Source organism: Streptopelia decaocto (assembly GCF_964273445.1).
Source record: "Streptopelia decaocto genome assembly, chromosome: 1".
Lineage (NCBI taxonomy): Eukaryota > Metazoa > Chordata > Aves > Columbiformes > Columbidae > Streptopelia > Streptopelia decaocto.
Window position 1 is genome coordinate 59,782,611 of NC_138663.1, and position 25,701 is coordinate 59,808,311.

General features: G+C 40.4%; 3 protein-coding genes across 3 annotated transcripts in view; 2 read left to right on the forward strand and 1 right to left on the reverse strand.

The window, feature by feature from the left end:
• ALDH1L2 (aldehyde dehydrogenase 1 family member L2) overlaps window positions 1-10,152 on the forward strand; it is a gene marked incomplete at its 5' end in the record, with an annotated part of 35,511 nt that extends 25,359 nt beyond the window's left edge. Inside the window, 10 exon segments of the mRNA XM_082043624.1 lie at window positions 463-533; window positions 638-743; window positions 1,123-1,210; window positions 1,962-2,055; window positions 2,306-2,402; window positions 3,890-3,988; window positions 4,743-4,908; window positions 6,157-6,262; window positions 7,425-7,624; window positions 8,480-10,152. Of these exon segments, the coding sequence (XP_081899750.1) occupies window positions 463-533; window positions 638-743; window positions 1,123-1,210; window positions 1,962-2,055; window positions 2,306-2,402; window positions 3,890-3,988; window positions 4,743-4,908; window positions 6,157-6,262; window positions 7,425-7,624; window positions 8,480-8,535 (1,083 nt within the window). The 3' untranslated portion in view covers window positions 8,536-10,152.
• Window positions 10,153-10,294: 142 nt separating this feature from the next.
• Window positions 10,295-16,728, reverse strand: NOPCHAP1 (NOP protein chaperone 1). Its single transcript, XM_082043626.1, has 4 exons — window positions 16,612-16,728; window positions 14,944-15,030; window positions 13,119-13,255; window positions 10,295-10,951 (listed from the first exon to the last, which is right to left on the reverse strand). The coding sequence occupies exons 1-4, from the start codon at window positions 16,679-16,681 to the stop codon at window positions 10,769-10,771; spliced, it is 477 nt and encodes a 158-aa protein (XP_081899752.1). The 5' UTR covers window positions 16,682-16,728; the 3' UTR covers window positions 10,295-10,768.
• A 2,190-nt stretch (window positions 16,729-18,918) lies between these two features.
• Window positions 18,919-25,701, forward strand: part of SLC41A2 (solute carrier family 41 member 2) — a 56,099-nt gene continuing 49,316 nt past the window's right edge. The window contains exon 1 of the mRNA XM_082076317.1: window positions 18,919-19,388. The gene's annotated coding sequence lies outside the window, so the exon portion shown is untranslated. The remainder of the gene's footprint in view (window positions 19,389-25,701) is intronic.

Sequence of the window (25,701 nt, forward strand, 5' to 3'; positions counted from 1 at the left end):
AGTGGATGTGCATGCTTAGTCAGCTCTTGATTATTCATGGAACAGAATGTTGTGGTCATCCTGCCGGTAAGTGCAGAGACTCGTGTGCTATGTTATGTTCTGACCAAGGCTGCTGAATTTGCTTGATGCCACAGCACGTGGCACAAGTTCAACAGCATTTCCTCAAGATCCACAATCAAGAATGTCATTCAGCTTATTTTATCCGCCAGACCCTCACTTTATGTTCTTCCAAACTTTTGTTGTCTATGCTTTTATTTCATCCAGATGAAAATCAGAAGTTGACTACAGTATCCGTAGTAGGAAATCACACAGTAGAAGCATCCCTGCCTGTTTCTCTGATGCAAAAATTCTTCCGGTTTTGAGACCTACTTTGTGCCTTTCTAAAACATACTTATATGGCAAATATATTTGTAATAGAAATGATTAAACAGTACAAAGATTTGTCCCTCCTCTGTCTTTTAGGGTGCTACAATTCCCATTAACCAGGCCCGGCCAAACCACAATCTAACATTCACCAAGAAAGAGCCGATAGGGTAAGTATAACTTTTTCTTCTTAGTGACAGCCTTGACATACAGAAAAGCCATTCAAAAGCTGCCATAAAAAATGTAATCTTTCCCTGTTTTTCCCTACCTAAAGTGTCTGTGCAATTGTAATCCCCTGGAATTACCCACTGATGATGCTTGCATGGAAGAGCGCAGCTTGCTTGGCTGCAGGCAACACACTCGTACTCAAGCCAGCTCAGGTAAAAACAAAAAGAAATGTACAGATGGCTCAGGTCTTCCACTCCTTGTTCATGCAAAATAATCCAGGCAATCTAGCGGATTTCACATGTAGGCTTATTTGTCATATGGACCCATAAGTTGACTGTGTCATACGTTTTAAAGCGCACGTATAATAATACAAACTGCCATGATGACACAAGGTACTGACTGTCTTCAATTCTGCTCTGATGCTACTCTTGTTTTCAAGAATGAATTATTTTCTGTAAGAAGACATCACTTTTAATTTGTTGATACTGTAAGAAGATTAATATTGTGTCAAAATTAAGATGTATTGAATGTAAAAGATTTGATCATGCATTTGATTAAAATAAGAGACTTAATCTAAATGTTTCTACTTAGGTCACACCTCTGACTTCCTTGAAGTTTGCAGAACTCTCAGCTAAAGCTGGATTTCCTAAGGGTGTTATAAATATTCTGCCTGGTTCAGGTAAAACTTCAGCTGATCATTTTTCTGGGAAGAGTAGGTCCTGCTAAAACTGGTGGACTAGCATTTTACCTTTTTGACGACCAACTGCATAAGTGCATGTATCTTCATAGGTAGTAGGCTTGCATCTATGTCAAACAGCCATTTCACATATTTCCAGAACAGAACTGGAAAAATCTGTATGTCACCTGTCTCTAGCTAGTGGTAAGAGCTGTCAGCCTACACCCTTCATAAATTCACACAAATAGCCTGAGCATGCTGAAAAAGAATGTGTTATAGAGAAACATGTTGCACTTGATTGTGAAACTTCTTTTTTTCTCCTAATCTTGTAATCACTTGGAAGTATTTAAATGTGACTGTGAGACCTAGGGCAAGCTGGTAAGATGCGTATTGCTCACTACAGTAAGTCATGGTCCACACCACCTTACCTGTTGTCACCATTTTCCTCTTTCCCCTAAGGAAGAAAAGTGACAAAGTAACTGTATGGGTCAGGCTCTGTTACAAATTAGATTATTCCACCTACAGTGGAATATTAAGAACTTATTTAGTCCAGAGAGATGGGGGAATTTGGACATACGTAAAGCAAGATGAGATTTTTTCATAGTCAAATGAATAAAGCTGTACATATAAATAAGGATGTGATATTGTACTTGAATGACATATTGTTAGCTCTTTCTGTGTTGCAGTGCTGCTGCTGGAATAGTAAAAATTGCCTATGTACTGTTCAGTTAAGCTGTTTTCCTCACCCCGATAGGTGGATTAGTGGGACAGCACCTGTCTGAGCATCCGGATGTTCGCAAAGTTGGATTCACCGGTTCAACACCAACTGGTAAACAGATCATGAAGAGGTACTCTCAGCAAAACTTTCTGAAATAAACACTGCTTCATCTAGTTCTGAAGTATCTTATTAGTGATGTTATGCATGTGCCAGCAACAGAAAAGCATAACTACTTGTGGTTGTTTACATTTATGTAGCATTCTACTGAGTCACTATTGGAAAATAGAGGTTTTTACATATTCACTAGATATGTTTCAAAGGAAATAACAAAATAAGCTATTTAACAGTTGTTTTTATATGATTATTTTTATTTTTTACAGTGCAGCCACTAATCTGAAGAAAGTTTCTCTTGAACTTGGTGGCAAATCACCATTGATTATATTCAGTGACTGTGAACTTGACAGAGCTGTAAAAATGGTAATGCTATTTTGAAGTAAATTATATTCAAAGCCTTAGTGATACATCCTCACAGTATTGCAATATTCTCCTTGACTTGCCAAAAACTGCAGTAAGGATCCCTTGCATGGAGAATCATGGAATCTGTAGAAAACAGACTTTTTCAACAGGGTGTTTCTTTATTCCATCACAATTAACCTGTTCATGCTGCACCAAAAAGGCAGGGATCAGTACTACAATAAATATACATTGGAAAATATAACAGAACAAAGAAATACAGGTGGAAAGTATTTTCACTAGCCAATTTAACATATTAAAATTGATTTGCAAAAGTCTGATACTCAAAAAAAAAAAAAGGCACTTAAAAAATAAATGCCGGATAGTGATTTAAAATATACATTGAGCTCTCTATTGCCATACAGTTCTTCTTAATTCACCATCAATCACCATAATCCACCTCCCCAAGTAGCTGTAACATGTTTAAAGTTCATAAAGAAGATGTGCAAATGAGAAATTCAGGGGTTTTAGGGAGCTTATTTCCTGTTCAGGTAATCTGATTCATCGAAATGACAGCAGATGCAGTTTGCTCACTAAAAAGCAAACAAAGGTTTTCCACGCTGTACTTACCCAAAGAGGTAATTCTGTCAATTCTCTAAACCAGCATAGGCACGTACAGCTACTAGGAAGAAACTATTGTACACTTTCCCCATTTTTGGAGTTTCTTATGGCAGTGACTGCAGAGTAAAGTGTATGTGGAACATAACAAAAGCTGAAGCATTGCAGTCAATGCACTGCCTGGCCCCACCACTGTTCTTAGCTGTAAAAGTGAGAGGGTGACACAGAGGTGGGCCTGAGCTACACCTGGCATTGATGGCTTCAAATGATAGTGAAGCGATGCTTTTTTGACACACACTTGACACTAGCACTTGATCCTGGTCATATCTACTAATGCCAGGACCCAAGGCCTTTGCAACTGCCAGAAAAGCATTTCTTAGGAATTTTATTTGTCCTGCTTCTCCTTCCATCTCCCTATCTCCCTGGAAAAACAATGACAGGTATCAATTCTTACTAAATAAAAAGGAACAAAGTGCATGGATTCTGAACAAACTCTCGAAGCAGGAGGTCCTCTGCAGGCTAGAGTTTGGTAACGTTCAGCCCATTACACACGGTTATTGACTCAAGCAGCGCTGCTCAGGGCATTAGCACAGTTTTATATTCCCTGGTCCTGCTACCAGCCCTCTGTGCTGCTGCAACAGGTGTTTCTGTGGAACACTGATGGAAATGGAAAGAGAAGTGCTAATGGGTTCACCCTGAGCCATTTATCTCCATGGAAATGTGTTTGCCAGTTATAAGATTAGGCTGCTTGGCACATTGATGATGTCCCTTTATATAAAACATAATGTGTTGAGGGTCACAAACACAGAATGTAACCCAAGGGAACAGAATGAAGGGAAACTGAACAAAAGCATGCATATACATATATATATTTTTTCTTTTTCCCTGATCAGGGTATGGGAGCAGTATATTTCAACAAAGGAGAAAACTGCATTGCAGCTGGCAGGCTGTTTGTGGAAGAATCAATCCATGATGAATTTGTTAGTAAAGTGGTAAGACATTCAAGGACTAAAGTTTAAGCAGATACTTTACTGTGGCACAAAGAGCCACTAGTTTGATAGATAATTGCATTTCTTCTAATGCTCAGTTGTTTAAATTCTCATTATTCCTTATGATAGGCAATGTTGCTTCTCAGGAACCTCTTTACAGGGTTAAAAGGAAGGCACTGAATGAAAGGAGGTATTTTCATCAGTAATACACAGATAAGTGACACTGAAGTAGGTACTGTACCTTAAGTAATATTTCATATTCAACTAGGAAAGTAAGATTTTAAAAAATTATAAAAGTTAGATTAATGTGAGTGAAGACTGCAGTGAAGTTTATTATTTAAAAAAAAAAAGGGCATATTGGAAGTGTAGCTAGAATAATAGAAAGGTTATTATTAAAAATCCAATAATCACCACAAGGTACCACTGGAATATTCATTTATCTAGCTCAAGACAGGTAATTGCTGTGATAATCCATTTATCACTCTAAAAGCTAACATTTTACGCTCCTGTTTTAATACCAGAGGAGAATGAATACATGAAAACAGCATCAAAAGCTTTCAGAAGTAAACAGAAATTATCAAACATAAGACACCATAAAAAGACTTTGAGAAAGGGAGGAGCATTCCACCTTCTAAGAATTCAGCCCTTTCTTAGAGCCAAACTTCATAGTACAAACAATGAAGCATCCCAAATCACTGGTCACTTCAAAAACTATTTGCTGTCTTATGTAACTTCATTTTAATTGGGTAACCCATAGGTGGAAGAAATAAAAAAGATGAAAATTGGTGACCCTCTTGATAGATCCACAGATCATGGTCCACAAAATCACAAGGCTCATTTGGAAAAGCTGCTACAGTACTGTGAAACTGGAGTAAAAGAAGGAGCCACTCTAGTGTATGGAGGAAGACAAGTACGTAGACCAGGTAAAACACTGTTCAAAGGTGTTTGGAAATTTTACACTTTAAATAAAAACCATCATGGTTGTCTCTGCTGCATTGTGTGAAGTAGCAATGTCATGGGAACAGTACCGGGTAAGCCAAAGATAATGCTTGAGTACAGGGCTTTCAAGTCTCATATTAAGAGAAGCTGTGCAACTGAAACATAACATATGAAATTGGATCAGAATCTAGTCTATACAGGAATCTTTTGCTCTTTTATTCCTGTTGTTTGTGAGGCATTGAGGCCTTTTGTGCAACATCCCTGAACTTCCAAGAGCCATAAGTATTATTATATCCATTTAGATCAACAAAGCACTAAAGATGACTGAGGAAACTGCTCACAGAGTCTGCTTAATGTATTATGATTAGGAGCCTTTTTTGCTATCTAAAGAATGCGTATACTAAGTTTAATGGGAAGGCATGAAAACAACATTTTCTCATGTACATCTGTGCTTTATCAATAACAAAGGAGAAATCTTTGCATCAGAGTTTCAAAACTTAACGATTGCATCCCCAAATAAAATGCAAGTGCGGGTTTGTAGCTACACAAAACCAGCGTAACAAAGCTAAATAGGAAATCTTATGGAAAAGGGAGGCATTTATAGAAAATCTCTGATTTTACCCACTTACACTGAAATACAGTCACTCACCAAATTGTAGGTGACCAGGATCACTGGTGTATAATACCAGGGCAGTTCTTGACTGGCAACGATGAACTAGTTTTTGGACAGGTTTTTACACCCTTTAGGAATGAACGGTTGTTATGAAGAGGTCCTTTGCCTCAGAATTTTCTTTACTTCAGCCTCTGTAAATCTTAGGCAAAGTTGCTGCCCATCACACATTTTTCCCTGTTTGCAATATCGTTGTGGCTACAGTCTATCTTCGTGTTGGGTAACAGGAAAATCAGTGGCCTCTGTGAGATGCTGTCACCTTGTCCTCCTGCCCTCAGAGAGCAGGGTCTTCCCTCCTCAGAGTCCCCTGGGCTGTGGCATACAGACCTTCTGGCCAGTGGTGTTGCTCTGATCAATACAGGCCACTCTTTTAACCCTTCTTCTGCTGTTTTTCTGGTGCTTACACACGTTTCCATTCACACTTCATTCATATCAATCTTAGTATTTTCTGTTTCAAGTCTCAACATATTTCTGACCTCTGAATATGGAAAAGATGGCCCAGACAATAAAAAACGATGAAGCATTTTCACCATGCTGAAATGATGCTCTGTCCTCTCTTTAGGTTTCTTCATGGAACCCACTGTATTCACAGATGTTGAAGACCACATGTATATTGCCCAGGAGGAGTCCTTTGGTCCCGTGATGGTGATTTCTAAGTTCAAAAATGGGTACATTCTCCTCCAGTTACTGTTAGAAATTTTATTTTCTCTCTAAGTGTAGAAATGATAGCATACATAGTATGAGTTTGTTAAATCTTCTAAGAGCAGTCTGAATCCCTAGATCCTCCTCTAGCTAAATTCTGAGAAAATACCCTTTTTAGTAAGGGGTATCCTACTCTGTGTCGATACAGAACTAATGTTATTAGCAATGTGACAGGGCAGAACGCAACTCTGAGTGCCAGTTCTTAAATAAGTCTTAGTATTCAGGGAAGAATTTTAACTGAAGTTGATGTGGTAATTGCAACAGCTTGATCAAATTACAAAAACTGTATTTTTTCCATTGGAATTGTTTATTTTTCTCTTTGTCACAAAAGGCCACATAGCATTGTTGTACATTGTGTAACATTGGCACATTACTGTTGCAAATGAAAATCCCTCTGTATATTTCATAGACTGCCAGTTTTAATAGCTTTCATTCCAAATCATAGAAATTATTTTACACACAGATGAGATTAAAACCCCATATAGAAACTTCATATAACTATTCCCACCAGGTTTCATTTTCTGCAGTTTGATAATGCAGTTAAGAGCCAGCTGGACAGATAGCCCTTCACATCTCTAAATTCTATATGGTGATAAGGACCTGAGGGTTTTTTTAAATTTTAAATTATTGTGGACTTTTGAAGCTATTTGGAGATGAGATACAAATAGAAAATAGTGCTCTGGACTTGGCCTGAAAAGTTGCATCTCAAAAGAAATCTCAGTTTCAGCACTTACTCTTCATTAACTTGTAAAGCAGAGCCAAAATTTTAGCAAAGTGATGCATAATCTGCAGCCAAGCTCTGCTTTACAATTATTTTTGTATCGCTCTAATCCCCAAGTTGTGCTGCAGCTGAGCAAAGTTGGTATGCGTTAGTGCAACTTTGACATTTCTTAGCATAGATCTTAACCACTGAAATGTAAGGTCACAAGCTTTACAAGTTTGAAGCAAGGGTACGAACTGCCATAGATCTGTCAGACTGACACACAGATTAGTCCTTAATAAATTGTCTTTAAAAGAGCTAACTGGAGAAGAACGAACATGGGAAAAAGGTGTTTCAATGACATTGAAGGGGGAAGGTTGCTAACATTTATTTTACCTAGTTGCAATTAAAACATTTTCCCCCCATAGGGATGTTGACGGAGTGCTGCGACGGGCAAATACCACAGAATATGGTTTAGCTTCAGGAGTTTTCACAAAAGACATAAGCAAAGCTCTCTACATCAGTGAAAAGCTAGAAGCTGGAACGGTGTTTATTAACACATATAACAAAACTGACGTGGCAGCACCATTTGGTGGATTTAAACAGTCTGGCTTTGGGAAAGATTTAGGTAAGTTGTTCTCTCTTCCCTCATTTCTCATCTGACAGTCCAAATTGATGAAAAAACCTTACCTGTGTAGAGTGTATCTAGTAAAATGTGAGCAATGGATGCATCTCCTGCATTCCTCCAATCACAGTGACCCACTTCCTCTCCCCTCCCTAAAAAATTCCGGCCTCAGTAACTCCAGCCCTTCCTGTATATTTGCTGAATAATGCTCCAGCACGTAGAATCTTCCTCTCCAGCTCCTGGGCAGCCAAATTACAGCTTGTCCAGAGCCGTGTCCAGGCTACAAAATGCTGTCAGGCAACAAAGGTATTGGCCAAAATCTTTTTTCCTTTCCATCAGAGAGAACACTGATTCAGGTTTCTCCTTTAAACATGCAAGAACACGAGAAATTTTTCTATGCTTTAAAATGCCATCTGAATTTGCTGACAGACACAAAGAAGCATACTTTTTTTTTTTTTTAATTTTCAAAACCAGTTTTTAAAAATGTAAGAAAAAAAATATTACCCATTTTTACACAGCTTCTCATAAGCTTAGCTTAAGCAAAACCAAAGTTCAGAAATTCAACTACAAGCAGTGACCATCTAGAGACTGATGCTGCTGCAGTTCCACCCAGGTGGCTGCTTGTTAAATCCCAGCTCCTTTTGCTTTCCACATTTGTTTTGTTTGGTCTGTTCTTTTCAAACCAGTTCTGTCAACTTCTGTGAGAGGGAGGATAAGTTAAATTAGTTCCCATTGTTCCTTAAGGACTCAAATATTGGCTAAAACTTTTGGATTTTTTCTTAATAATGTAGTTACAGTCTCTGACAATGGTGTCTCAGTTAGCTGCTCTTCTAACTGGTGAATATTGTTCTTGCACAGGTGAAGAAGCTCTTCATGAATATCTCAGAACCAAGGCTATCACTGTGGAATATTAAAGTAACAGCCTCACTTGGAAAGTAAACTTTAGGCAGAGTTTGAATCTTAATCACTCCATGAAGCACTTAATATGCTATCTGCAGTGTTACAACTTAAAAAAACAAAAACAAACACCCACCAAAAACAACTCAAAACAAAACACTCATTCCATGGATAAGTTGCTATAAACCAGGATAAAATTTTAGTCTCACTGAAGATAAAATCATCTGGAAATTAAACTGAAGTGATTTAAATTATGCAGCAGTGGTAAGCACAATGCCCTTAAAATAAACCAAGAATATGGTTTGGCTTATTTTTTTAAACACAACTGAAGAATGAATTCTCACATGCCTACTTCTTTGTGTGAACATGATATTTAATGATAATTTAAAATCCTTAGTCATTAGGCTTCTCTTAAAGTTGAACTAAAATATACTTATGTCATTTTTGCTATAAGCCAGTTCAAATTTTACAGTAGCAATTAAGCATTCTGCTCTGGTGATTCTTCAGCCGTACAGAAAACCTTTGTGCCATAAGAAGTAAATCAATGCAAGAAAGTGCACTTACTATGATCTTTGTATAGAACATACAGAGTTCAACATCGGTGTTAAACTATGCATATCAAGCTAAAGTTACTGAAAATATTTTCTATCTTTTTGTTGATATGGAAAGTGTGATCTGCCTGCAATTTAAAAGGTAGCTACATTAACAGATTAAAATCACTTTTCGCATCTGTGCACATGGACTGTTATCACTCTTTTATATAGTTTAATTGTATTTCTTTTTTTTTTAATCTATGGCAAAATCTCATGTAAAATGGCTGAGTTAAAATGTTGGCTTTCAAACCTTCTTCAGATTGAAGGAAATTTTTCATAGACTGAAACCTTATCTAACAAAGACCACTTGCTCTTCTTAGAGTGCAACTCCACCCAAACCTTAATCTAATCTGATTCCCAGCCTTCCCATTCCCCAAAATATTTTGTGGTTCAATCAGTTAATCTCAGTAGATCATGCCTCCTTCTATTTTAAGGAAGATGCATTGCAAAAGAAAGACCACAATATCCTTGTTATTTCTTACCACAAATATTATGGAAACAGATCTTAAAAGAAAACTATAGATTTAAGTATGAGATTAAAAATAAATTCTGTAAATAATTGCAGATTTCAAGTAATGACATTTAGTATTTGACCAAATGCAATACAAAATTTTACTTTAATGGTGTAGAAAATACAAAGTTCCTTTAAGAAACAAACTATGATACCCAGGAGCATGAGATACTTCTGAAATGCATGAAGGAGATACAACAGCCTAAGTCATTGTATTTGATCAATCTGAGGTAAGTATGAATGAGACGTTTTTTCACCAATTTCAGTTTCACAATTGTTTCAAGCTAGCTTGTTTCAAGTGCAGGCCAACTAAAAAGTCACCTTTTTATTCTTTTGGCAGTGACAGTTGTTAAACAAAATGGAGAGGACAGAAAGGTGGCAGGGAAAGCTGGAGATGAAAAGTGTAGCTTAAAGCAACTAACAGCAGAGAGGCAGAGTTGAGCGTTTAAGAGCCAAAGGTATCCGCACTACAGTCATGAACATTCCAGATATGAGCGATTAACCCACCTGTGGTGAGGCAAAGCTCGGGGGAGGCAGGCACAGGGGGTAAATAATCCTTTGCAGAACTCTCTCCTGAGTCACGGCTGTGCTTACCCGTCTGACATCATCTTGAAATGACCTCAACCGCTGCTTTAGTGCCCAACAGTTATTATCATGAATGCAAGGCAGATGTACCTCTAACATACTTGAAGATAATGTTTAATATGGAAGACATTGTACATAACACTTCATAGGACATGGAATATAATAAAAAAAGCCTTTTTCCTAGTTAACTCTTTCCTGCCCTTGAAGCAAACACCTCTAGTGAACTCCGAAAATCTTTCAATAAAGCAACAGAACAAGAATTCTAACTAATTCAAGTGCCCCAAATTCCAGTTGCTTCCTCAGTCTAACCCACAATGAAATTCATTTCCATGTTGTTTGACAAATAAAACCGTACTTAACTCTTCAGAAATCCAGCTTGTGTCAGTCATGAGTTGATCCTGAATTCTGCACCATGTAAACCATAGCATTTCACATGATCCTGAGGGATGCTACATTAGGAAACAAGATAGTTTAAGGGCCAAGTCTTCAAAGCAGGACAACGTAATTTGGGTTTGGGCCTTTTTTTCTGTGTCTTTTTTTTTAAAGTAACATAAAATAGATTTACTCATTCACTTTGCTGTCCAGAACTTCTATTTTGCCCTTTTCTCCCTTTTGTTTAGGAAACTTGATGTTGTCTATTGTCACTTCATCAGTTACACAGTCATCTTCAGATTCCGAGTCATCTTCTGAAGTTAGTATCTCTTCATCTGTATCAGAATCGCTCAGTTCAACTACAGCCACATTCTGGAAAAAACGACCTTAGTTAACACGTTATATAATTCTATACCACTTGCATCATTTGAGTAAAACATATAGCAAACACATGAAACACCCTACTACCCTAAAAAAAACGCAACCACAATTAAAAACCACTTGGCTTCTCCTAGAATTAAGACATGTCATGTACAGATTCCTAAATATTTAAATTGTAATTTATATTGCCCTATAGCAAATAAGGCCATTTTTATATAATTATTAAAAAGAGAGAAATTAGTAGATATTTAGACTGAGTTCAGCTGATTTCGACTGGCGAGCAGGAGGCATCAGGACTAATTTTCAGCAAAGAATTCAAAGGAATACATTCAGTGTATACAGGGTCATGATATATATACAAACATGTACACATAGGTGTTCATTAATATAGTTCATATCTTACAACTTAGTAGTGTTCATGGCACTACAACTACTGCAGAACAGCAGGCAGTTTAAACAACCAGGATATTTTTTGAAGCAAAAGTGATGATATATTTCCATATTTGAGGTCTGCTTTTCTCTCTGAACACATTTGTCTTAAACTGGTAATTCTCACCTCAAAACCTTCCTGTATACTGCAAAGCAAAATACAGGAATTTGAGATGCAAATAAATTTCTTCAGTGACTTGCAAATAGCATTAAATGTTAATCCTGAGGTCTCCTGGTTTATTCATTATAAAGCAAAGACACTCCTCCAACATTGTCACATGAAAAATCTTCAAAAAATTCTGTCCAAGTTACCCATTCCACTTCAGCACATTAAAACAAACAATCTTCATGATCCATTTCATTTTCTCACTATTTATTTGGAATTTTTCAGCACACACCAGCACCAGACAACCTACTGCACGTAGGCTGGATATAATCTACAAGAACTCTGAATCCAACCAGTGGCAAATAAATTGTTCTGACAGCTCACACACTAAACCCCAGGCTGCCTTATTTCTGCCTTTTATGTTGTGGGTCTGCAGGCCAGAAGGCACTTGTCTAGGACATGCACATATCACATCGCTTTCGCATTGAAATCTTCTCACATGAGCATGTGGCCGCAGCACTGCTGCAGCGTTTCAGTTAAAAACAGAAAATACTGATACAAATGTAAATAAGCAGGCGAATACCAGTCCTAAAGGATCAGAACAACTCTAACAACTTTTCATAATACAAAACCTACAGCCAGTCCTAACAATACCTACAAAGCACAGCTGAAAACCAGTTATTGCTCTTATAGTCAAGCCTTCTATTATTATAGAATCAGACCATAGTTTGGGTAGGATGGGACCTTCAAAGGTCATCTAGTCCAACCCCCTGCCATGAGCAAGGACATCTTCAACGAGATCAGGTTGCTGAGAGCCCCATCCAGCCTGGCCTGGAATGTCTCCAGGGATGGGGCATCTACCACCTCTCTGGGCAACCTGGGACAGTGTTTCACCACACGCACTGTAAAACATATCTTCCTCATGTCTAGCCTGAGTCTCCCCTCTTTTAGTTTAAAACCATTACCCCTTGTTCTGTTACAACAGGTCCCGATAAAAAGTCTGCCCCCATCTTTCTTACACGCCCCGTTCAAGCACTGAAGGGCCGCAATAAGGTCTCCCCGGAGCCTTCTCTTCTCCAGGCTGAACAACCCCAACTCTCTCAGCCTGTCCTCACAGCAGAGCTGTTCCAGCCCTCTGATCATTTCTGTGGCCTCCTCTGGCCCCTCTCCAACAGGTCCATGTCTCTCCTGTGCTGAGGCCTCCAGAGCTGGACACAGGACTCCAGGTGGGGTCTCACCAGAGCAGAGCAGAGGAGCAGAATCATCTCCCTGTGCTTTAATAAGCCTTATATAGCCCACTCTCTAAACCAAATTACTCATGAGACATTTAAAATACAATTTATGCCTTACTTCTGATTCAGAGTTGCTGATTCAAAAGTATATCTTATTCTGGCCTTAAATTGCTTCATTCCCAGTTATTAAATTCTGCAAGTATCAAACCCAAACAGTAAATTTTAAGCAAATAAGAATTTTTATTACTTCTACGTTTTTAACTTGCAGATTGCAGACCTAAATGGTAGACTAAGTCTCATCTATCAAATTATCTCATTCTAGCATCAGAGAATTATTTTCATCACATCTGAATTTTGCATTATAAAATTAAAAAATATATGAAGTATTTACCATTTCTATAACTTTATCTGTTGCACTGTCTAGATTTTCAATATCAAACTGATGAGCTGGTGCTGTTACCATTTTTCTTCTTAGTTCATCATTTGCATGCGCCATCTGTGGTAAAAAGCTCTGTACTCGGTCCAAAACTGAAAAAGAAATAATGATCACATAAAAACAGATGCACATTCATTTATACATATATACCTCTGAAATCTGAGCATTTAAACATATCCCATTCTGATTGCAATTTCCAGCTGTCTACCATATTTAGGATGTTTTAATAGGAGGATTTATTACAGTATTCAATTTCCAAAGACATAAAGAGCAAAAAGGTATCAAATCTATTGATCAGCATGTGGTGCAGGATGAAATCATTTCAACAATTCCATTCAGATTCTCAAAACAAAATAGAACTAGTTGACAGAAAATTTGCTTGTAAATTCCACAGTTTTCAACACATACTAAGTGTCATCTTAAGAAACTTCCACATGAGCGTTATCTCCAATGGAAATATAATTATGTCCTCTTTCTTCCTTATTAAAGCATAGACTGAAGGTCCCAAAGAATGTGGAAAACTAGCTGTAGCACTGTTGCCACAGGTGTCATGCTACACACAAGAACGGTCAACATAATTATTAAAAGGCGCTCTGAAATTATGATGGTGGGAGATGGATGTTCTAGGTTGAAGTATAACACACATATCCTCTACAGAAATAACGCTCCAAGCTCAGTGGAATGTCCCAACAATTTTAAGATAATCAGTGCCATTAGAACAATCACACCCATTTCCCTTCCATGGAGGAAGGAACTATCTTCACCTGCCACCAGAGTTTCTTCAAATAATCTCTGCTCCACATACGCAGATGAGCCCATCAGTCCTCTTCATTCTCCACAAAGTAAGAGGTACTATTCTGAGTGAGCACCATGGAAGTCTAATAGGTATAACCTACCTTTGAAACACTGTCATCTTCATAAAGACTTTTATCCAAGACAGAAATCTATATTACAAGTTGGTTTTTCTATTACTTTTAAAATTTCATCTCAATGACAAAATAAAAATACAATAATTTGACAGGAGTCCATTTTAAATTAAATGCTTTTATACACCAAATATTCTATACTTTATACAGAAATTTTATACAGAAATTACTTCTGAAAAGAGATAAGAAGTCCATATCAACAAAAAACACCAAGTCTAGTTAGACTATAAAATAATAATCTGAGACTAAAGAACTTTGGCAGATTTTCACGAAGGCAAAAACTCTTAACATACTCTATTTTCAAATAATAACAATTTTTACACTATGTCCTCTTATGCACAGAGCTACACTGAAGAGAACGTTAGCAATATATATGTAGCTTTGACTAAAAAAGAAGGAACGCAGCTCAATTAAATAAAAAAGTTGTCTTAATGCATTCAAATTAATTCATTATGAATGAATGGTTATATGGTCTGGCTTAATACTTTTGACAGCACATTCATTAAAAATAAAGTTCTGGAAGTGATCTATGTAACTTGAATCAATTTGAACATAGCTGACTAAACAAAGACCAAAGCTACAACCTGATGAGTTCACTATATATGGACAGCGCAAGTATTTCTGCAAGGAGAACAAAGCCCTTAAAGCTTAACAGCTGTAAAACCCAGCATCGCAAAATCTAGTTATATGATTAACCTGTGGGATGTGCAACTGCAATGGAGGATACAACACTGGTAGAAACAGAACACAAGAGTTTCTTCCTTTATTAATATAAGAAAAAGCACTGAAGCAAAAGTTATTTCACAGATGTTACCTACTATTTGATGCTGTTCCAATAGCAAAATCCTACTTACCATTACTCCTTGGCATCCTAACTGTCTGTAAAGTTGTGGCCTTCTTGCTGCTACATTTTGAACTAATCAATAAAGTTTCTTCCAGCCCTGGAAACAAACAAGTATTCAGATGTTTACCTACGTCAACAGCAACTGTCACATTTTAACTGTGAGGCTCTCTTCTTGCTGCTACTTTTCCACCCTTTCCAACAAGCACAAACAGATGAGGATTCAACTATCTCTGACTCCAGGAATTCCAGTCTGCTTTCCAGCAAATGCTGTTTATTGATGTCTGTTCGAGGTTGGCCATCTCAGTATTTCTGTACGCGACAGTAAATGTCTAGAACTTGCTACCACGGGGGGGCTGTGAAAGCAGATAAATCAGCAGGTTCAACACAGAATTAGACAAATTCAGGGCAGCAGAGTCATAACCTGATACTAAAAAAGATTAAACACATGCGAAACCCCTAGCACCCCTACCTCTAAAATTGCAGATACCATGCAATTGTAAGACTCAGGAGCACAAGGTACTTAAAACTAACAAGTTCTCTGTAATTATCATCTGTTATTGCAGTTAATGGTACACAGAATACTGCGCTATATGGACCACCAGTCTGACCCAGCAGATAATTGCTTCTCCCACTGTTTTTAAAGTCTCCTTTGTCAAAGATTTATTTAGGGTCCTACACCAACACACAGAGAAACTACCTGCAATAACCCACAGCAAAGCGGACTGAGGTAGCAGCTAAAGTGTGCTGGTCATGCTGATGTAGATCCCTTCCCTCCTGTGTGTGGCTGTGGCAGCAGTCAATGAGAGCAGGCCACAAACTGAGGGGCTAATGATCTAAATTAAGCATTTTCAAGAATAGCATCGTAAAATCCAAATTATGTGGGGAAACTGCATTAATTACACAACTTAGTTCTTACGACCACCAATACAGCCATCAGCCCTTTATCATTAACTGAAGTGAAGCTTTATTTAACATCTTTTTACCCTCACAGAAAAGTCGTTACAGCTTCTGACACTAATTTAACGTGGGTGTCCCCACCTGTGTTTACTTTGTATCACCGCAGCAGTGCCCAGGGAAACGACAGTGCTGCAAACCACGCGAGATGTAATAAAAAACGCAGTACTAACAGCCAGAAGGCCTGAAAAGGCTCCTCACAGAATGTTAGGGATTGGAAGGGGCCTCGAAAGATCATCTAGTCCAATCCCCCTGCCGGAGCAGGAACACCTAGATGAGGTTACACAGGAAGGTGTCCAGGCAGGTTTTGAATGTCTCCAGAGAAGGACACTCCACAACCTCCCTGGGCAGATTGTTCCAGTGCTCTGGCACCCTCACTGTGAAGAAGTTTCTTCTCGAATTTAAGTGGAACCTCCTGTGTTCCAGTTTGTATCCACTGCCCCTTGTCCTATCATTGGTTGTCACCGAGAAGAGCCTGGCTTCATCCTCGTGACACTCCCCCTTTACATATTTATAAACATTAATGAGGCCACCCCTCAGTCTCCTCCAAGCTAAAGAAACCCAGTTTCCTCAGCCTTTCCCCGAGACCGGGGAGTTTCCACAGGCCAAGCCGACTCCCCGGCTAGACCCTCCCCAACCTGAGCCCCGCAGCACCGGTCCCCATGCCCGGCAGAAAGGCGGGTGAGAGCACGGCGGCGGGGTTTCCCCAACGGGGGCCGCTCACCTCCTCGGCGCCCCACGGTCAGCAGCTCCCGAGAGGCGGCCGGACCCGACGCCCCGCCGTCCCCCGCCATGTGCCGACCGAGCCGGAAATGTCTTCGGGCCGGGCGCTCGTCCCGCCGCGGCGCGGCGCAGCGCCCCCTGGAGGTCAGGAGGAGCTTCCCCGGGGGCTCCACCGCGGCTCCTCCCACTGTGCAAGTAACCGGCGCCAACACCTGCCCCCGTCTAAATCTGGGGTTAGCAATGCAGAAATGAAAATAATGCACGTTAAAAAGCGGAAGAAAGGAATATTTTAAAATCTTTATAAAAGGATTTGGCATGAGAAGTCCATCTCATCGCTTGGAGGAGAAATGAGAGTATGAAATTAAGCTGCTTGATCGCCTGCCAGCAGCTGCTCTCCTTTGAAAACTTGCCCATTTTCATTGTCAGAATTTGACAAATGCACCTAAAATTAAATTTCAGACCCTGAGGGAATTTTAATTGCCTTTTGGAAAAGAAACTTGCACAACTGTGAAGTTCGGTCAACACTGGTTAATCTCTCATTCAAGATTTATTCTACAGTTCCTGTCCCTATCTGTTTATAATCTAGACAATGTGAAAACTGTAAAAACAGAACTGAATGGTTCACTGGAGACGAGATGGGAAGTCTGAGCCAAAAATGAGAAAAAGTAGTAATCAGGTGAGAGGGGTTTATATGACCTCATTGCAAAGAACAAAAACCAGATATCCCAGTATGTGAGAACTAGCAAATGCAAAGGAGCGAGAAGCAAACCTTCTGCAAAGCCTCCAGCAAGAGATAGCGATGCTGTTTTCCTGACAGACTGGCCCAAGCAAGTGTCCTCTGCCACCTTCCCAGGCCGCTTGCAGCACCAGGTGCATTCCACTGAATTTGCTGCCTAATTGGCACCACTCCGCACAAACGTGCTCCTGAATTTCGCTTTCCCAGGAAAGTCCTAGTGCTGGCTTTGATAACTGAAAAATCTTGAGGACTGAGGTTTTTTTGCCTTGGGCCACAAAAAAAATATGAGTCTTTCTGCAATTTGCAGACAGCCCAAAATATCGGTGTGTGAACCACAAATAATACATTTCATCAATGGGTATTACATGATCTCAGTGGCGGGAGGGGCATAATACTGTCAAGGAACCTGTAATAGGAAGCAATGAAATGATTACCCAAGATCACCAGACAAGCAATTAGAAAAGCCAGAAATAGCACCCTCAAGTACTATTCCCAAACCTCAGGTTTATATTCTAACTTGTTGGCAGCAGAGGCAGATGTGATCTTTATCTGATTTGCAAGGCAGCCCAACTATCTATCCACAATGCGTAACACATGAGCACACACAGGGCATGAATATATATGGTTGTTACTATGGCAGGGGGACAAGAGCATACATAGCCCAAATTCCCAATAAATTCAGGTTTGAGACAGCATTCACCACTGAATTAATAGCTCTGAGCTTTGAGCTGCTTCATTCATTTTATGCAGCAGTGACCTGGAGATCAAGCTGATGCTGTATATTTCACTATTGTACTGCAGATCTTTTTTGGCCCTGGTCCTGCATATACATTCTCCTGTGCTTAAGTGTCTGCTTTTCCACACGTACCCTAAGCAGCTAGCTCCAGTTTCTGGCAGACACTTGGTGACTTGCCCATGCTGCCCTGTATTCTGTCTACAGAAAAGAGGTGCTGTAGACTCGGCTGCTGTCACCATCATTTAATCCCCGTTCTCTTTTCTTCCTCTTTCCTCCCTTTCACCTTCCACTTAAGGCATCCTCACTGCTTCGAAGTGTTGAGCGACAACTGAGGAACACCACAAGTAATGACAATAACTGCATACGTTTAGCTGGCTTGACTATTTTAATGTATTAATATAAAGCGTGTCTCAAAACAAGAGTTTTGAGGAGTGGTTAGCAAGGCCTTGACTCTGAATTTAGTTTAACACAGGCAGCTGATTTAAAGGCACGCACTTGCACAATTAGATGTCAGCACTTGGTGTATTCAGTGTATACAGAGTGACTGGGCAAGATCAAGTATATTCCAACTGACCCAAGCACTTAAAAAAAGTGGATTTCCGAGGAAGCTATTTTTAGCCAAGCTGCAGGAAAGAACAAAAATGTCCTCACAGCTGACAAAACGCTGACTCTGGCGCTACGCTGCCAAGAAAGCTTCTGCAAAGTGGAAGCAAAGGCATCGTCACCGCCTGCCAGGGGGGCGCCCCCGCGGCTTGCCCCGCTCCCCAGCCTTTTGTCTGCCCCAGCCTGCGGGGCCGAGCTGCGCCCGGCGCCGCCACCGGAGGCCGGGCTGCCCGGCGGGGCAGCAACAAGGCGCAGCGGGAAGGGGAAGCCCGCGGGTCCCCTCAGCGTAGGTGGCGGCGGGAGGGGGGAGTGACAGGCGGCCGGAGCTCGCCCGGGGGTATCGAGCCGGGCTGTGAGGGATGGTGGGCCCGGCTCCTCTCGCCACCGCCCCCCGTCCCGTCCCGTCCCCTCCTCTCGTCTCAGCGGTGCGGGGCGACGGTTGGCGGCGGCTTAGCGGTCCCGGCCCCTCCTCCGCCCGCCGCCGGGTCAGAGCGGCCGGTAGCGGCGGAGACTGCTGCGCACCACGGGCCACATCATCGCGGGGGCTGCCCGCCCTCCCTGCCTCCCGCCGCTTCCGCGCCTGCTCAGTGGCGGCGGCGCTCACCTAGCCCCGGAGCTGTCACCGCCGCCGGGCTGGTCTTTCTCAGCCCGCCGCAGCGATGGAGAAGGACCCCGGGCCGCTGCCGGCGTCGCCCTCGCCCAGGTGAGGGGAAGGCGCGGCCCGAGGGAGCGGCGGGGGCGGGGGGCGCTGGCCAGGGGAGAGGGGCCGGGGCGGGCCGGCGACCTGCCGCCCCCGGGCGAGGGAGGCGGCGGGCGGGAAAGTTTCCTCAGGAGCGGCGGAGCTGCCGGGCGCCGCGCTCCCCGGGAGCGACGCGTCTGCCCCACCCCAGATGCCGGGGGTGCCCGGGGGCTGTGGGATGCGCGGGACGGCCCGGCCTCCTCCCACGGCCGGTGCCCACCCCCGTGTGCGGCGGGGCTCGTTCCCTCCCGTCCCCCGCGCTCCGGGCCCTGAGACCCCCGCCCGCCCTCGCAAGCTCCCTCTGCGCCCTCCTCTCCCCCGCCCCCCGGTGCCGGGGGAGGCTCCGCTCGTTCCCGGCCTGCCCGGCTGCCCTGCGCCCGGCCCGCGGATGCTGAAGGACGTGAGGCTGCCCTTGCCCTGGTGCCCTGCGCTCCTCAGACCCCAGCAGCTTTTCTCCATCATGAGCACATAATTATGCACTGCTCCAGGTAGCCTGGACAATGAGCCTTTCTCTATGAGTGCTTGAGATCTGCCCAGCATTTCCAGTGGCCCTTATTCCCTGGCACTCTGTACAAACCTATGTGCTTGCATGTCTGTTACCACCTTTACACCTGTAAAAATGTGCCAGAATCTGCAGATGCAGTTACTAGACAAGCATGGAACCTGTACGTGAACAGCATACGTACAGACTTAAAGGATCATCTTTTTTGTTTAAAAGCGTTGAAATTAAAATGTGATGGTACATTTATGCTCTTTCCATACTTTTCTGCCAAAACATGGAATCTCTTACTTTACTTACTCTACTTTCTACTCTGTCATTAATTTTCAGTTAAAGTTCTAGCTGTGTCTCTTTGTTTAATTTCAGTGAATATTATAATTCCCCTCCCAGCCCTGCTGTCTGGGATGCAGTTGTGTGTCTTCTTCACTCGTATTTCATCCTGCATTATAGACCGCACTACATTATCCAGGCTCTGATAAATGAACCATATAAAACTAAATAATTTTTTAGTCTTAGTGTCAGGAGCAAAACATAAATACCTGAAAAAAGTCTGCTCGCATATCTTTTCTAGGTATAGTTCTAGCAGGCTTTAGTAGACATCCTAAGTTATCCTCACTTTACCAGTTCAGTAATGTTGTTAAAAACAGAGCAGGTGGGAAGACCTGTTTTGGCAGCATTCCCTACACATATTACCTTAAAAAGATTGTGAAACTGGAACCATGAATACTGTAGTATGACTGGTAGACATTTCAGAAGGAAAATATCATTTTCTTTTTAAATACCTTAGGATATTAACCACAAAAAACAATGTGAAGTCTGTATCCTAGTGCCTGAGTTAATAAGCAATTCATCCTTCCTGGCTGATGACAGTAGAAACCTGTAATCAGGATCCCAAATAGTACAGTTAGCACTCATCCTGGTAAGCACCTGTTGCTTACTTAATCTATAGGCCTGCATTATCCCTTATATTTCAAACTTTCCCACCTTCTTTTGATGGGCTGAAAGTGATTTTTCCTGGTATTTTTTGTGTTACTATTCCATTTGGGTGATTTTACCCTGGCCGCATTTCACATTCTTGCCACCTGGTTTCTCTCTCTGTTTTGGTCTCTTCTAATTGAGTTGCCTTAAAAGTGCAGAGGCAAACTAAATCTTTTTCTGACACCTGCTTTTCCTTGGGGCCAAAATCGAAAGCTGCCACGTTCAGGAAGTGGAATGAGGCAGCCTCAAACTTGTCTGAAAACAGCCTGAGGCTGGCAGCTCTTTCAATGTCTTGTATTCAAGAAGGCATCTGTATGTTTTCCAGTCTTTAATACCAAACATTAAGTATCTGGTATAAAGACCCTTAACCCAGCGCACCACCTTGGGTTCTGAATTCTACAAAATGGTTAATGGTAACAGAGGCTATTTGTTTACTCTCTGTATATACTGAGGTGATATGATGTAGTTTTCACTTTCTGCTGATATATTCCTAGGATATGACAAGGTAAATGAGTAGCCACAGCTGTGATAAGGTTGTCAGTGTGACACTGGGAACCTCTACATATGCAGGACACAATAATGGAGAAGAAGCCATGCAAATCCCTCTATCACCTGTATAAACATTATTCTGAACTTTAGAAAGTCTGCTAAAACCTCATATTTCAAACTTCACAGAATCTCAGAATTGTTGAGGTCGAGAGGGTCTCTGGAACTGGTCTAGTCAACCACCTCTGCTCAGTGTAGGGTCAAGCAGAACAGATTGCTTAGGGCCATGTCCAGTTTGGTTTCAAATATTACCGGGGATAGAAAGTCCATAACCTGTTTGGACCAGTGTTCAACCACCTTCACAGTGAAATAAAGCTTTTTTATGCTTAAATTGAATTTCCTGTGTTTCAATTTGTGCCCACTACCTCTCATCCTTTCACTGCAAACAGGCTGGCTTTGTCTTTGAAGCTGGAAAAGAATCCACCTTCATCTTTGCTTATTATAGCAAAATATTAAAGCTCAGTATTTCATTAATGTTTCATTTCCTTTCCTGAATATCCATTTCCAAGGCTCGTTCTTATATCAAGAGGTGTTTCTCAGGCAGGCATGTTTAAGCTATTGTGTTTCATTTTAGACTACTTAGAAGTGCAATGTGGAGGTTATTCTTACTTTAAAAGATTACCTGTAAAAAATGTTTGCAGCTTCTAGGAAAAATGGGGTTTTACTATGGTGTGATTAGATTTAGATCCTGTGAAAGCCCTCAGTATTCTTTAGATAAGTGTTATCTTTTGGTTTTGTTAACTAAACCCGGAAAGAAATTAGTTTTCCTAGACTTAGACTTCTATAAATATTTGTTTTAGCCTGTCATAATGTTGATGCTACAGAAGTTTCATATTCAATGATTCACCACTCTTCCTCCTTCCCGTTTTTTTGAGGGTACTTTAAAAAAGCACAGTGCTTTAATTACTGTTTTCATGCTTTCAGTAAACTATCAGCAGTCTAATCACTAAATCATCAAATTTAGCTGTAGAATCCAGTCCTTTAATCTTACTAGTGCTGGATGTTCTTTAAACGTTAGATAAGTATGGAAGGAGCATCTCCTTCATATGCTCTTGAGAACTGAATCGTGTGTGTCTGAAGCAATGTTGGCAATTCATTTGGATAATAATGGCGAGCGTTCTTGCTACCCCTTCCTGAACAGTTACATTTTCCTTGTCATCTTCCTCTTCCTTAGATGAATCGAGATCAATCAAGCCAATCAAAGGTGAAGGATGGAAAAATGTGATAGTGATCAGGTGTTCAGTTTCATAGCTGAAGTATTGGCAATGTTTTAAAAGCAGTTATCCATTTTCTAAAGTCAGCACCTCTTCCAGTTCATAGCCGTCTATTTTCCACATGATGTGCTTCTGCTTGTCCATTTTCCACATGGTATATACTGTCTCTGCCTGTATTTTTAAAATTGCTATATGTATCCATTGTATTAATTATTTATGGGGAAAGTTGTTTTGTTATCTGTTGGATTGCTAAGTGTCTAAATCTTCAGAAACAGATCTTCAGCAAACAGCAGAGTATGGCTGTATTTCCTATTTGTGTATGCTTGTAGGAGAGGTGAACAAAACACAGTCATTATTATCTGTTATAAAATATATGAAGGAAGAGAAGAAACTATTAAAAGTAGGTACTTAGGAAGCAATAAATGTGTGGAAATTCTTATGTCCATAGTCTGGCCAAAGCTCATTATTTTGCTTATAGGGACACAGACAAGGTGTCCTGTCATTTCATGCATAATACGCCAGGTAGGATAAATTTGAGACTGCTTTTTGTCTTCTCAAAGGATCTTTGTCTCTCTCTTTTCCGTTTTTTAGTACTTCACCTTTCTCTGTAACCTCCTGATTATATGGTGAGAAACTGTATTTATCTATCTCCTCTTCCTAGAGAAACAGGGGAAGGGATTTTTGAGATTTTTACCTCCTTTTCCTCACATGAGTTACTCGACTACAGCTGGCTTCTTCAGCTGACTATATTTTTTTCTAGACAACACAATAAAATTGGCATTGTTCTTGTCAATGATAAAGCTTCCTAGGAGTTATTGTCCCTAAGATCATACTGTTCGTTAGACGGTTTGCTGCATTTTATAGGTACAAAAAGCCCCTAAATTACTGCAATATTAGCATCACATAACTTGGGATAAAATTACTGCATCTGACGACATTTGGAAAATGATCTTTGTTGGAACAGGCTTTTAGAAATGAATAGTTACAGCTAGAAGGCTTAGTAGTTATCTCCTCTCTGTATTCTCTCAGTAAGTAATTTCACTGTATAGTATATTTTTCAGTTTGTCTTCTTAAATTCTCCTTTTTCAGCATTTATCATTAGCTCACTTTTTGTCATTCCAAGTCTTTTTGGTAGGAAAAGCATAAATGACTGTAATCCAAACTGGTTTGTACCATTTCAACTGTTAGCTGTCCATGCTACCGTCTTCCTCCCTTTGTAATTTGCTAGCTGACCCAAACAATTTCTGTTCCTCTTTTTTTTTTTTCTTTTAAGTGCCACTTCTATCTGTTAACACTTTCTCATATTAAGTGAAACAACAATATTCCCCAAAGATTTGTTTCTTATTAAAAAAAATTGTAAAAGCTTAAAAGGAAAAAATTCCGTATGTTAAATTATATGGATAATTAAACCAAATATTCTTGGCCAGAGTTCCACACCAATGAATAATTTCCATGAGTCACTGTTCTAGCACTCTGGTGATATGACTGGAGGACATACTGGAGAAACCACAATGAGAGCCAGACTGCCTTGTTAAAGCTATTGGGAAATTTTCTCAAGGTATTTCCCTGTGAGTGAAATAGAATCCTTCATTTGTTACTCTTCCACCTCTTCTCAAAAAAAAACCAAACCACCACCCCCCCAAAACCCACTGAGGTTGTGCTAGGCCGAAGTACTTGTCTTTCATCACAGACACTTTTACATCCTAATTCGACATCCCATTCTTGATTTCTGTCATAAAGTTTCTTTAATCTCGATGTTTCTTCTGACCAAACAGAACTCAGCTGGCTAGTGATCCAAAGCTTTTCCCTCTGTAAGCTTTCTAAATAGTGTACCACTTCCCATCCTCACAGAGCACCTGGCAACCTTCAGCACCCAGGGCGATATGCTTCCTGAAATTTTAATTTTCCTCAACTTCCATGAACTTTTCTTCTCTTGTATTCTTTTAATCCTTCTATAAAACTCTTTGCCGATGTCATAGAAGTGGATAATAGTTAGGTTACCAGTTTAATGATACTTTTTTTTTTTAAATGCAGAATTTATTTTCTTTTACTTGGATAATGCCACCTTTGGGCCAGGAAGAAATAAAATTACCGCTTCTTGTTCTATTTTTCTGTAGCACTTAACAGAGCATCATTTTGGCCTGTGGTTAGAGCTCCTCTGGGATAGCAGCAAAAGTTGTTTTTTTACTCCTAATTAAAGCATGTAGAAACCAGAAATGAGGCCTGGGTTTTATGCTAAAAGGTTCAACATACCAGAATGCACTACAGATCAGCAAAAGATATTGTAGGAATCTTGGTTACTTAAATTCCTCTGTTGGTCTTGTGGAAAAAAAAAGATTGCTTTTTCTTGCAAAACTTCTTTCTAAATCAAATAATAAATTCCATTGTCATTTTTTAAGTTTCTTGGTCAGAACGCTCTTGGATAAAGCCATTCATAGAGGGAAAATTTTCATGTTGCGTCTGAATAATCTCTCCACTCACAAAAACAAAATAAGGAATTCTGTGACCAGCAGGACTTTGAATGCAGACTCACTGTGGCCATATAGGAGTGAATTATACTGCCTGATGTTTGAATACGCCTTACAGCAAGGGCACATATTTGGATCTCTTGTAAGGCCACTAGTTACTAAAAGCTTTGACATCTCTGCTTTCTGTCAAATCTATCTGAAATTGCTTCAGAAATATTGGATGACACAAAAACATTGAAATGGAGGGAAGAGAAGTATGGCTATCATAACAAAAATGATATGATCTTACGAGCCTGGTTTTCTTGGGAAAAGAAGACTAAAAATCCTCGTAACCCTAAACCCTAACCGCTAAACCTCTCACTCTAAACTTTATTTCCTGCAGTCTGTAGAAATATGTTTTCCCAACTTTGCATAGTTACAGTGCCCTGAGGTTGTAGAATTGTGGCATCCCACATCATGCTGGCATGGTCTGTCTGAACTTTGTTTCTTTGTTTATGCGAATCATTTACCTGTATTCATGGAGTCTAGTAATAAATACCAAAGTCAAGAAAGCTTCAAGTCAATTGAAAACT